Source organism: Oryzias melastigma, linkage group LG7 (assembly GCF_002922805.2).
Source record: "Oryzias melastigma strain HK-1 linkage group LG7, ASM292280v2, whole genome shotgun sequence".
Lineage (NCBI taxonomy): Eukaryota > Metazoa > Chordata > Actinopteri > Beloniformes > Adrianichthyidae > Oryzias > Oryzias melastigma.
The window spans coordinates 24,277,017-24,289,893 of NC_050518.1; the positions used below are offsets into that span (position 1 = coordinate 24,277,017).

Here is a 12,877-nt window from a genome sequence, read left to right on the forward strand (position 1 = left end):
CTGCTGAGCCTGTCAACAAACCACCAACACATGTCAGAACTGAAGCAGCAGCGTTTATTGCAGAATAAAGAAGTTCTTTTTGAGGCGATCAGAGCAGATCAGCTGCAAACGTGTCCGGTGGAGGGAGAGCTGGCCCTCAGCTGGCAGCAGGGGGCGCCGTCTTACTGCAGAGCCGTCCCAGCAGACCGGCCATTTGCAGCAGGGAGTTGACGCCTTCAGCCACCCTCATGTTGGTGTATCCAATCTCCTGAAACAGAAGAGCTGAGAGTTCAACACTGACTGAACTCCTCAGCAGGAGGCTGTAAAACACGACACTCCTTACTGACTTTAACACGGAGCTGTGATGAAGAAACAGGAACTTTGTTCACAAACAGCCTTCTGACAAACTGAATGAAGTCAGAAAAATGGGAAATGACAGCAAACTGAAGTTCCCTCTGATTAAACCTTCTGTGTCCAACTGTCACTGCTTCCTGCAGGTGAGTTACTACCTACTTTAGCACACGGATATTATAATCTAAACCACATATGTCGGAGTCAAGACCCGGGGGCCGGATCCGGCCCCCCAGATCACTTTATTTTATTGTTATTAATGGCCCGATGTTATCTTGCGCTTATTTCTAACTTGTATAATTTTGACAAAATATATTTTTATGCAGAGTAAAATATTTAAAGTTATTTACGGTTTAAGTTGATTTATTTTGAAATAATATTCCTAACTTTTTATTATTCATATTTAGGTTAAAAAGTTGGTTTTAAAAATATGCATCGTTTCCATTCTACCACTAGCTTACAGCCCCTCACAACCTCAACCTAACATTACCAGTGCAACAAAAATGGTGAGCAACATTGGAGCTATCCCGTTGTAGTTTAGATTCCAGAACCAGGAAAACAAAGACGTTCATGGATCTGTTTGTCTGCAAATTGATGCATCAGAAGGAAGCTTGTGACAGATTGCAGTTTGTACATAATGAATAAAAACTTTTTCAAATGTCATTTTTTTCTTCTCCTGATTCACAAAAATTTGAATCAAGAAATACTCAAATGCAACTTTGAGCTTAATTTTCTTTATGCATGTCCTCTGTCAGAAAAATGCCACAAGAACATGTTAAAGTCATATTTATCAATGGAGTGGGTCTAAGAAACATCTTGAACAAAAAAAACCTAATGCTGCACCTCTGCAGAATCTCCTGTCTGATGCAGAAAAGCTGTTTATTTTCTCCAGACTGGACCACTGTGGTGTTCTTTGCATGAGAATCTTCAACAAGAGTTAACAGAACACATCCAGAACTGGATCCAAGGTGAGGAGCATCAACCCTTCACACCTCTCCTTCAGTTCCTTCACTCACAACTGAATACAAGATCTCCATCAATAGAATCTCTCATCCCACAAGATAATCTCAAAACGTCTCCAATAATATAAACCCAATCCAGTTTGTTACTATGATGAAATCCTCCAAAATCTACTCAGACACATGGTAGTTTTCATGAAGACAGACAGAAACTTGAAACTATTCAGTCTGAAGTAGCTTCTTCCTTCCTCGTCCTCTGAACGCACCATGAGCTTTCCTTACCTTGATGAACTCCAGCTTCAGGTACTCCGCCATCTGGTAGGTCTTGCAGACCCTGAAGATGTTTCCTATGATGTCCTCTGGGGAGTAACCCAGCGCCCACAGATGCTCCACCACCTTGTACGCCTCATCGATGTTCCCTTCCACACAGTGTCCCAGCATGCTTTTCACCAGCAGAGGGTGGGGCTCGTCGCACACTTTGAAGACGTTTTCGCTGTTGATGTAGCCAAAGCCGGAGTGGGTGGACTGCATGTTGTTCAGTGCCTTGGAGTAAAAAAGGGAGGGTCAACACAGCCCTTTGAAACCACGCCTACTCTTCAAGCTCCGCCCCTCACCTGCCTCATGTCCCCCTGGGAGGTGAAGATGACTGCCTCCAGCCCGTCGTCGGACACAGACAGACGCTCCTTTTCAATCACCTCCTGGAGTCGGGACAGGATCTGCCCGTCGGTCAGTTTGGAGTACCGCAGCACGGCGCAGCGAGACTGGATGGGTTCAATGATCTTATCTGAAGCATTACAGGCCAGCGCAAAGCGGGTCGTCTTGGAGTAGATCTCCATGATCCTCCTCAAAGCCTGCTGAGCTCCATCCGTCATGCTGGACAGACATCAGACAACCCATCTTTTTTCATGTTTCCATTCGGAGTGACCTCCTGCAGTTACAAGTGAAGGTGTGCAGGTTCCTGCCGCCTCACCTGTCTGCTTCATCCAGGATGATTATTTTGTGTCGACCTTTTGGCAGCGTGACCTTCTGCTGAGCAAACATCTTGATTTTGTTCCTTACCACATCGATGCCTCTGCAGACGAAATGTCCCACGTTCAACTTCATTCAGGCAGCAGAGACCTTAAACACACCTGTCGCACACACCTGTCATTTGACGCATTGAGCTCCAACACAGCGTCTTTCATAGAGGGCCCCAGCAGTGCTCGGGCCAAACACAGGATGCTGGTGGTCTTTCCCGTCCCTGGAGGTCCTAAAAAGATTTTTTTAAATATATAAATAAACATAAAAAAGGGTGATCACTTATTTTGGGATGCATAAAAGTTGTTTCCTGTGCCAGCTGAAAATGATCAAAAGACTACATTTATGTGAACAGCATCTGTTGTCAGTCCCCTTCCTGTAAAACTTTTTCATTAGGCAGCAGATACTGTGATAGCAAAATGTTAAAGGCCGCATTTCTTTATTTTTCAAGTGTCCAAATCATTTAAAAGTAGAAATGTGTTTGAGTGAACTTCTTGTGGAGTTTACTAGGTTGAATTTGGCAACCCTAACTTGACTCTTCAAATCATAAATAAAAAGAAAAGCTACGCCCAACGTGGGGCTCGAACCCACGACCCTGAGATTAAGAGTCTCATGCTCTACCGACTGAGCTAGCCGGGCTGAGGCCCATGACATACCCGCTATGATTATATTCGGGACATTCCCCTCCCTGGCGAACACTTCAAGGCGGCTGACAGTCTCCTCGTTTCCCACTATCTCGTTCAGCTTCAGCGGCCGGTATTTCTCCACCCAGGGCAGCTCGTACGAATATCCGGAGCTCTTAGACGACGACTCTCCGGCGTCGCTCTCCGACTTCTGTCCGCTTTCTCCTGCTTTCTGCTCATTTTCTGCCTGCGACATCTCTGCGTCCATGATGTCCGCTCCCCCGCCAGCGCGCGAAACGCGATTTCCCTCTCCAACATCGGAGCTTTGTAAACTGACAGCTCATTGGCTGACCGTTTCCTGTCGACGAATATGATTTGACGATAAAAGCACGCGATAATTTGGAGGCAACGGGATTGGAAATACGTCACACCGATGCAAAAACCAAAACCCCACAACAAATCAACTACATAAGGTATATTCTTTAAAATTACAAAATGTCTTATTTTCTTTCTTTTAAAAGAAATTTAAAGAAGATTCTTATTTCAGAAAAAAGTTATAATCGTGAAATATCACATTTACAAATGTAAACACAGTAACCACCAGAGACCTATTTTATACAAATAATCGTCTTCTACATTAACCACATAAGTGGCTCAACTAACAAAAAGGCATGAAAAACAGTCAATATATGTACAAATTATAGTTTGTTTGTGTGTTTGTAATACCCTATGGGTCTGTTATATTTTCATTTTGTTGTTTGTTGTATACTGAAAAAAAGTTTTGTTTTGTTATATGTTGTTTTTAAATAAAGTTGCTTTTTCTATTTAAAAAAACAAACAAAAAACACTTAAATGTCTTCAAAACTCACAGTGCACCATCCGTCATTAACATGTTTCTATTTTATTGGCATTAAATTCTCTCTTGTGACTATTGTACTTCGAAATTACCTCTTAAATTATGTATTTCCCCAACACGTTCTGGTAAGAGAGACACATTTTAAGCAGAAACTTAGATCAAAACAACAAGCCAACCAATATATAATTTTGTTTAGATTTTTAAATTGTCAAATAACTTATGAAAATTATGGCAAAAGATTTAATCTATTGGTCAGAGTCGATTATTATTAGAATGAACACATGTTTTTTTTTTTTTTTTTTTTTTTTTTTTTAATCTTTTGCTGCACAAGAGTGTCTAGCTCAGGGGTCCGTAACCCTCAACACTTAAAGAGCCAGTCGGATCGATTTCTCACTGACCCACCTGAAGCCACAAAGTCTCACCTCACGCTTTAAGAATACAAGGTGCTGATTTTAAAATAACTATTTTTTTGCATATATAAAACAAACATGAAGAGAAAATAGACTTTTTCCAAAATATGAAATATTTGAAAAATTTTAACAGAGATTCATAAGACTTCCTTTCAAAATGAAAGACACTTAGTGTCACATAGGATCATCCAAATGCAGAAAATGGGGTAGAATAGTATAATTTCAAAAGTTTATCTTACCGTTTGTGGTGCATCTCAAATAGAAATTTGTAAATCTAAAAAACTAAAATCAAGTCAGAATGAATTAAATGAGCCATACAGCTTTTTTTAGCCTAATTGCACTCAAAATCCTCGGATTTGTTCAAAAATATAAAATCTGCCATGGAGACTTCATTCTGGTAGTGCATATTGACCTCCAATTGATACCTTTGTACTTAACGTTTACTTTATAATTACTTCTCCAAATAAAAAAATGTATTTGTTTTTACCCAGGGAGCTACATTGGAGGGGTACAAGAGCCATGCTTGGCTCTGGAGCCTAAGATTGCAGATTCCTGATCTGGTTGCTGTTCAGGGGTAAAGTTCTGAAAGTATTACAGACATGCATTTACATGTAAAGATTAGGGAAAACAGTGGGCTCTACACCAGGGGTCCCCAACCTACAGCCCGCACGCCAGATCCGGCCCGCCTCTACATTTGGTTGGCCCCAAAACACTATCAGAGAAGCATCATCATTTTTTTTTCTCAATCTGATCGAGAATTTTTATTTCACCCTTTGGCAATCTGAACTATGATGGGAAAGGATAGACTATTTATTAGTTTAATTTTTAAAATGTTTTCGCACATTTTTTTTCTGTGAATATTACAGAAATTAATTATTTAAAATCTGTCTATGTGCATTCTGGTAAACCCTAAATGTTTAGGCTGTGATAGCTACACTTTTTCTGTTAGCCTACAAACCGATCCCAGCCCCCCTACCAGAGAAGGAAACAGTTATGTGGCCCTCACAAGAAAAAGTTTAGGGACCCCTGCTCTACACCAATGTTGTCATGCTTAGATTTGATGATAAAAGGAGAAAAGGATGCCGGCATTCCAAAATCATGAAACATGTTTCTATCTAAAATGTTCTATTTTATATCTAGTAAGTGTTTAAAAATGTACTCTAAAAGTATCCCAAGATTAAATGTCTACAGATAGATGTATAGGAGACCTCTGTATGCAGAACACTGTTGGTAGACATCAAATAAAGTAACAAAATAGAGTTCTCTGTAGTACCCAGTAGACATAACTAGATGCATTTTAGTTATCTAATCATCACAAACTCGTTTGCTGCAGTTAAAAAAACATATAAATTATAAAATGGATATTCTTGCCCCTAAAATTGCTCTGTTTTAAGTGATTTATTAAAATACATTTTGAAGTAAAACATCCATACTGCAAAGGAAAAGTACCCTTGGCAAAAAGTTCTCTCTTTAAGTGTACAACAAGTATACATTGTCAATGCTAAAAGTGAAGCAGTATAATTATTAACATTGCAAACTTAGAATGTTGCAAATCTTAGTATACTTCTTAGACTAGTAGAGTATACTCAAATATACTTAACAAATACTTTTTGCAACGATTAAACCTACAAAGAAAAAAATATATCTATCTAAATCTAAAAAAAAAAATGGCATCCTAATTTTTTTTGTTATTTTTTTCAATAAAAAAAGAAGAGACAAATTATTATAAAAGATAAAAAAAAGAAAACAACGAAATTGTCATTTTACGTGAGTATTGAGAGACACAGTAAATAAACGGGCATACTAAAATATTTATCGTGATAATTCAGAATTGTATTTTCCTGCATTTCACTATAAATCTTCAGAATTATGCGCAAAAGCATTTGACAACTCGCATCTCTTGATGCACAGGATCGAGGAGGTTCAGCTCCGGAAGTTGTCATCATCCGGGTCACAGCCACTTCCTACTTCCGCAAACACAGTTCTGTGTTGCTTCCCCGTTCATCAATGCAGCGGTCGACCGCTGTCTTATATATTTCGTCACGTTAATGTTCATCACAGTTGCGACATTTATGACCGACTGATTCCCATCATGACGGCCAACAGCCGCTGTTCCGCCGCGGAGCCTCCGGGTCTGGAGACCCAACGGCGGGAGATCGAGTGTCTGTTGCGGGAGTGTGAGCTCCGTGCCGGGGACAGTTGGTGAGTGCTCGCCCGCCACCGCCGTTCCTCTTTCTACACACAGTGACAGAAAGCCGCTGTTGTCACGAGTGAAGAGATTCACGGTCGAGTCGAGCTGCGGTGGAGTTTTCGTTGGAGCGGTTGAAGTGCTCACAGTGCTCGCCATTAGCTTCTTCTGTGCTAGCTTTGGTGAAGCTAATGCTAACGCCTCTGCTTTAATGAGACGTTCACGGCCGCCACGACTGTGGGATTTAATTCTTATTAAAAATACAATTATAACACAACTTGCTTTATGTCACAGTATATTTTCCGTCTACTCCGTGATCTTTTGGAATTGCGCAAGAGTTTACTTTCTGTTTCGGTTCTTCTGATAAGAAACAAACTGGGATTCATTTTAGTCACTCCAGTGTTGCTTTCAAAACAAATCTATTTTCCCGTGTTTTGACAAATCCTGGTGTTTTAGTCGGTTGTTAATTACAATGTATCTATCAGCTGGTTTTAACATTGGAAAAAGCTTTCTACTGTGCGTAGGGAAATCTGACGTTCATCAACTATTTAGCTTCCAAAGAAGATCCAAGCATCCTCTAACCCTCCTTCAGTCTATTGAATCCAGTTCAGAGCCCATCCCTGCTAAACAAACAACAAACAAATGAATGGAGCAAAAGAAATTCAAAAGTGACAAGGTGTGTAGAGTAAAGGCAGGACTCTTGTCCTCCACTAAATGTATCATTTCATTCCCACAAAAGGAATACCTGGTCTGCATATTTCCATCTAGAAAGATCACTGATCCTCACCTCCATCTTCATCGACTCTTGTCAAATTCTACATCGACCTCTGAGACTCTTGGCGCTCTCCCTTAGAGACAGGGTGAGAAGCTCGGCCAACTTAGGAGAGCTTGACGTAGAGCTGCTGCTCCTCTACGTCGAGAGGAGCCAGTTAAGGTGGCTCGGACGTCTGGTCCGGATACATTTTTGGTGAGGTGTTCCGGCCATGTTCCACTGGGCGGAGGCCCCGGAGAAGCCCCAGGACACGCTGGAGAGACTACATCTCTCAACTGGCTTGCGAACACCTTGGGGTCTCCCTAGAGCAGGGGTCTGTAACCTGTGACTTCAGAGCCACATGTGGATCTTTTATCTCTCCATGGTGGCTCCTTAACCAAACATAAAATAAGTCGGGGAGACTGCTGACCCAGCCATGAAAACCGTCGGAGTCAGCGGCTCCCAAACTGACATTACTTGAAGAAAACAAATAAACAAAGCCTGCAAACTAAGACTACCAGGGTTCAACCCCAAACTAAAATAACAAAACCCAGCAGCGTAAGACCACTGAGGGCATAGAGGGGAAAAAGAACAAAAGAAAAATGAAATAGCAATTTTTTGAAGTAAGGATTAGTTAATTGGCATTTATTTAATTTAGATTAGTTAAATTTATAAGTTGATGGCTGAGGTGCACATAGATGATAAACTATGTAGGTTTTTACATCCCTGTTGACCTGAAGACATCTTGTTTGCTCAATGCTACCTCCAAAATGAACAGATTTTATATGCAAAGCAAAACTTTGATTAAAAGTTTGATCTTTTGAGTTAAAAGCACATATGATCTTATTCTGCACAACAATGGTTACTATCTGCACTGAGATGATCCTGTTTGGCACAGAGCATATTTTAGTTTGAAAAGAAGTTATTCAAGCTTCTGTCAAATGTAAAAAAATAAATTTTGAGAGATTCTAGGTTCTTTCTGTATTTTTGCCATTGCTCGTGCCAAAAAAATTGGCATAATTCACATTTATTTTAAAAAAAAGAAGGCCATGAACGCAAATCCAAATTTCCTAAAGGCTAAAGTAAGACTATGCTGCTCCTTCTAGGTTTTAATCAGTAGAAAATTAGCCAAATGGTTACTGCTAAAGGTTGCTGACCCCTGCCTTAGAGTAATTGGCCAGTTAGAGGGAATTCTGGGGCGCTCTGCTTAGACTGCTGTCCCCGCGACCCAGTCCGGATGACTGGAAGAAGATTGATGGATGGGCTTCATAAGCTTCAACTTGTCCAGGATTCAGATGCTCATTTCATCACCTAATCTCCATCTCTTCTGTGCTGGTTGGAACCTCAATCGCCTCTCTTCCCATTTTTATCAGTCTTCATCCCTCCTTCATTTCTGACACTTTCTGCAACCTCAGTACCACAGAGAGCAGAACTTCTGGTTGAACTTACTCAAAGTCAGCATCATTAACCGTGTAGATATCTGTGCATTGAAAAAATCCGTTTATGGGTTTACCAGGTTTCCCATAGCAACCTACTTTATTTAGCACATGTAAACACTTACTAGTTATCTAAAACTATTGAACAGCTCTTGTTATCTCATCTTCTCGTATTTGCATTTTTATAGTTTCATTAGTTGAGATTCAGCAGCTTCTAGAAGTCCTTATTAGGTTTTCCTTTTGTCTGGAAGACCCCATTTCTCTTTATAACATTATGAACATTTTATCTGAAATGTTACTTTCAGAATTTTCAAGTCCAGCGACTGCAAATCAAGCCCATGTCATCATACCTCCACCACCGTGCTTGAGTTTGAGCAGACATCGCTTGGTCATTTAAATCCAGTTTTTCCATCTTCTTCTGTATTTTCATGTCACTTTGTTTGTGCAAGGAAGAAAAATCTTGGAAATCAACAGTTCTCTGATAGTTTTAGGAGCTTATAATATGTAACATCCTCAGTAAATTTGTATTTTGAGCAGTGCACCCATGTTTTCTGGGTATTTTCCTTGTGGGAGGACTGCCGCCTGTCTCAAAAACTTCCCACGTAGCGCAAAGTCTTAATGAACCAAATGCACCCGAACAGGAAACGCTCTTTGCTGCGTCGCTAAGAAAATGGAATTGTGCTTCAGATGTCATGCAGCGTCTTTTACAATAAATAAACAGTAAATAAGAGAAGGAACAAAGCAGATCAGACAGCGATCAAAGCGATCATCTGCAGACAAAAATGTTACAGGAGTCCGACAGTCCATCTTCTTCTCTGTCTGCTCTAACAGGAAACCAGACAGAGAAGAAGATGGACTCATTTAAATGCATTAACTCCACCCCTGAGAAACGCGTCCGTCTGTCAGACTGCACTGAAAGAGTAATGAGTCCTGAAGAGACTGATAGCATTGGAGGATCAGGAGATCTTCAAATGGGACTTCAGAGGAAAGCTAAGCTGCATGTGGAAGCTGAAAAGGAAACAGGAAACCAAAGCTGCGTGCTGCTGGTTCATGTGATCGCTCAGATCAGCGCGCTGATGGAGCTGCAGCTTCTGCGTGTCAGTTTGTGTTTCAGGCTTGTATTCATTTTCCTGAGCGAGCAGGTGAGCGTGTGTTTGATCTCATGCAGGTCGTGTGACCACAGATGGAGACCGTCACACAGGAAGCCGGAATTGATTTGATTAAATAGTTTTTCTCCAAAACAGGATTCATAATTTTTCTTTAGGACTGCCAAAAATAATTATTTTAATAGTCGACTAATCAAATCATGCGTGAACTGGATGTAGAACCCACATCTTAACCGGGTATTGCATTGGACTTTATTTTTTTTTAAATTTATTTATTTTTTTATATTTCCCACGTTCAGGTTCCGTTGGCATCTTGTTATGGAACCCGAGTCTTCCTAGAACTCCCTGTGACATCACTACCGACCCAAGTTAGCACTACTGCGCATGTGTGTCAAGGACTATGGCATTAGAAAGCAAGCACCCTAGTTTTGAGATTAAAAAAATATAGACTAATCGACTATTAAATTAGGCATCAACTATTACAATAGTTGAGATAGTCTCGACTAATCGTGACAGCCCTATTGTTCTTGTTGGAAAACTTGTCAAATTAGTTTTTAACACATCTATTTAATGTTTTAGCTTAACTTCTTGTAACAACATTGATGTTTTTTTTCATGTTTTCTGTATTTTAAATCCTGGAAAGTGTTATTATTTTGTTAATTTTGTCGTTTTCAGTACCTCCAAGGCATGGTCATGTCTTAAGTATTTGGTGTTTCACAATGTTTCTAGTTATGCTGTGGTTTATTTTTGAATTTTTGGAGGTTTGTTGTGGAATCTTGTACCTGCTGCAGGACGTCCCCTCTGCTTCATCAGTAATGCAGATCCAGACTCAGCAGGAGTTCTGACCGTCTGGCATGTCTCAAGTTCTAGTTCCACATCAGGGTTTGCAGATTTTTCATTAATTTTTAGCTGTGTCTATGTAACAGCCATAGAACAAAGTAGGGCTGCCACCAACGATTATTTTAGTAGTCGACTAATCACCAATTTTTTTTTTCTGATTAGTTGATTTATCGGGTCGTGCAAAGTGGATATAAAACACACATCTTAACTGTCATTAGTTTTAAATTAAGGAAAAATAAAGACAATTAAGATGATAGTTTATTAAGCTTTAATAAATCATTCATCTTCTTTCCTTCATTTGTTTCTGGCATTAAAACGAGACTTAAAGAAATGAGGTCAGAATCTGAAACAAATAAATATTTTTCACAAAAAATAAAGTTTTGCTCTCACTGAATCAAATAGAACAAAAGTGTATTTTGTGGTGCCGAGCGCTCCCACTCAATTCAGCATCACTACATATAATTCCAAACTGTACGAACCTTTAAATTCTGAATTTACATTTTGTAATTCTTTTGTATGCGTGTATTCTGCTAAATCTTACAAACAGATCATATTGAGAGCCTGTGTATTTTTTAGACTTTGTTATAAATGCTTTGACCTGAGCCACAGAAAAGGTATTCAATCAAATTAGAGTTTCAGAGTCTGGATCTGGACATTGATCATAAACTGAAAAGTGAAAAGAGTCGTGTGGAGAGAAGAGGAAGAAGGACATTTATGAACAGTTACAGTGATGTTTGTGTAAAAGCTTTGTGATGTTGTTGCAGGTATGTGGTTGACCGTCGCTGGTTCGAGCAGTGGAGGGAGTTCGTAGAGTCTGGAGACCAGAATTCATCGTCCTTTCCTGGTCAGATCGACAACACTGAACTGTTTGAGGGTCAGTGAACACCTCGCAGCGCAGACTCTGAAGCCACTCGCCCTATCGATGCTGACGTGTGATGTGTCTTTCCAGACCAAGACTCGTACCATCTGAAGGAGCGTCTGGTGGAGAACGAGGACTTTGTGTTGGTTCCGGCAGAGGCGTGGCACAAGCTGCTGGCGTGGTACGGGATGGTGGACGGTCAGCCGCCATTGGAGCGCAAGGTAGAGGTCACCCGCTCCATATCCACAAGTCTGTTTGTTCTTACAGTTTATGATCAAACTTGATGCTTGTGTTTTAGGTGGTGGACCTCCCCAGCACCCTGAAGGTGGAGGTTTATCCTGTTGAGATCTTCCTCTGTCTCCATAGCAACATGGAGAATGTCATCACTGACCAGTTTAGCCGCACAGACAGCATACGTGAGTTTGTGTATTTTTTTTTGTTTTTTTTTTTGTTTCTGCTCCCTCCCAGTCCCTCCTCAGGGGGGCGCCACACACTCCGTCCCATACTCCCACACCGCTGCACGATGTCACCTTGTCTGATCCAAACGTACGTGTGCGCAGATGCCATCCAGACCGCCATGTGCCGCGCCTTCTCCGTGCCTCCGGGTTCAGAGTGCCGTCTGTGGATGAAGAGTTCGGACAGCAGCTGCGAGCGTCTCAGGAACGTGCACGTGAGCGTGCTGGATGCCTGCTTAAGCTCAGGGATGGTGAGAACACGCCCACCTCAGCCTCACACAGGAACTAGTGCAGGAAGCCGAGTCTCCAGTGCGGCTAGTGTCATGGCGCCCATGATCTTTTAAAATATAAACCGTTCGGATCAGAGACGAGGTTAATGTGTGTGTTTGTGTACCAGACGGTGATCATGGAGATGAGGAACTCTGACGGCACCTGGCCGAGCTCCAGACCTCAGATCATGTAAGAACCAGCAGATGCCTTCAACCTTTAAGCTGATCCTTCCTGATTTTTCCTCTTCCCCGTTTTCTTGCTTATGTGACTTCCTGTTGTGTCTTTTATCCCTTCAGAGGTTTCCTGTTGTCCAGCTGCCTCTTGTTTTTGTTATTGTTGTTTGTTGTGTCTTCATCTTTTATGGTCATTAATCCTCATTTAGCAACAAAACCAACATTCTGCTTTCATGTTTTGGTAAAAACAACATTCCCTCTACAGGGATTTTAAAGCTAAAATACTTGATTAATAGTTAAAGAACCTTAATTTAAACTGAACCTAAATTTAAATATAACTAATGACAAAATATAGGAAACATGTTAAGGTCATTTAGCTAAAACCAAGCAGAAAGAATTCAATTTTTTCTCAAAAATAAATAAAATATTTTTGCTAAAGTTACATTTTTTATTTAGACCTGGGGTCAGCAACCTAGGGCACGCAGTGGCACGCCGGGGTGTAACAAGAATAAGCTCTTGATCTGTCATCTGTATTTTTTGGATTTGAAAATAGTGATCATCTCTTCTCACAATGATCTTTGTTCCCCCATGGTGTCACAAGGAA

General features: G+C 40.8%; 2 protein-coding genes and 1 non-coding gene across 4 annotated transcripts in view; 1 reads left to right on the forward strand and 2 right to left on the reverse strand.

Annotated features, from left to right (window-relative positions):
- Positions 1–33: 33 nt before the first annotated feature.
- Positions 34–3,304, reverse strand: rfc2 (replication factor C (activator 1) 2). The gene is made up of 6 exons (XM_024293238.2): positions 2,963–3,304; positions 2,433–2,538; positions 2,260–2,361; positions 1,904–2,162; positions 1,572–1,832; positions 34–247 (listed from the first exon to the last, which is right to left on the reverse strand). Exons 1-6 carry the CDS (start codon positions 3,195–3,197, stop codon positions 137–139), a joined length of 1,074 nt encoding a protein of 357 aa, XP_024149006.1. The 5' UTR covers positions 3,198–3,304; the 3' UTR covers positions 34–136.
- On the reverse strand, positions 2,873–2,945 carry trnak-cuu. The gene has a single exon. It is a non-coding gene; the product is annotated as a tRNA-Lys (tRNA).
- A 50-nt stretch (positions 3,305–3,354) lies between the features above and the next one.
- Positions 3,355–12,877, forward strand: part of usp11 (ubiquitin specific peptidase 11) — a 21,889-nt gene continuing 12,366 nt past the window's right edge. Inside the window, exons 1-7 of one of the 2 annotated variants that reach the window (XM_024293233.2) lie at positions 3,355–3,402; positions 4,687–4,769; positions 11,281–11,390; positions 11,466–11,596; positions 11,674–11,791; positions 11,936–12,081; positions 12,228–12,289. In XM_024293233.2, coding sequence (XP_024149001.1) covers positions 11,564–11,596; positions 11,674–11,791; positions 11,936–12,081; positions 12,228–12,289 — 359 coding nt within the window. In that variant the 5' untranslated portion in view covers positions 3,355–3,402; positions 4,687–4,769; positions 11,281–11,390; positions 11,466–11,563. Of the gene's footprint in view, positions 3,403–4,686; positions 4,770–5,862; positions 6,398–11,280; positions 11,391–11,465; positions 11,597–11,673; positions 11,792–11,935; positions 12,082–12,227; positions 12,290–12,877 lie in introns of those variants that run through there. The other variant, XM_024293232.2, reaches the window with a different exon arrangement.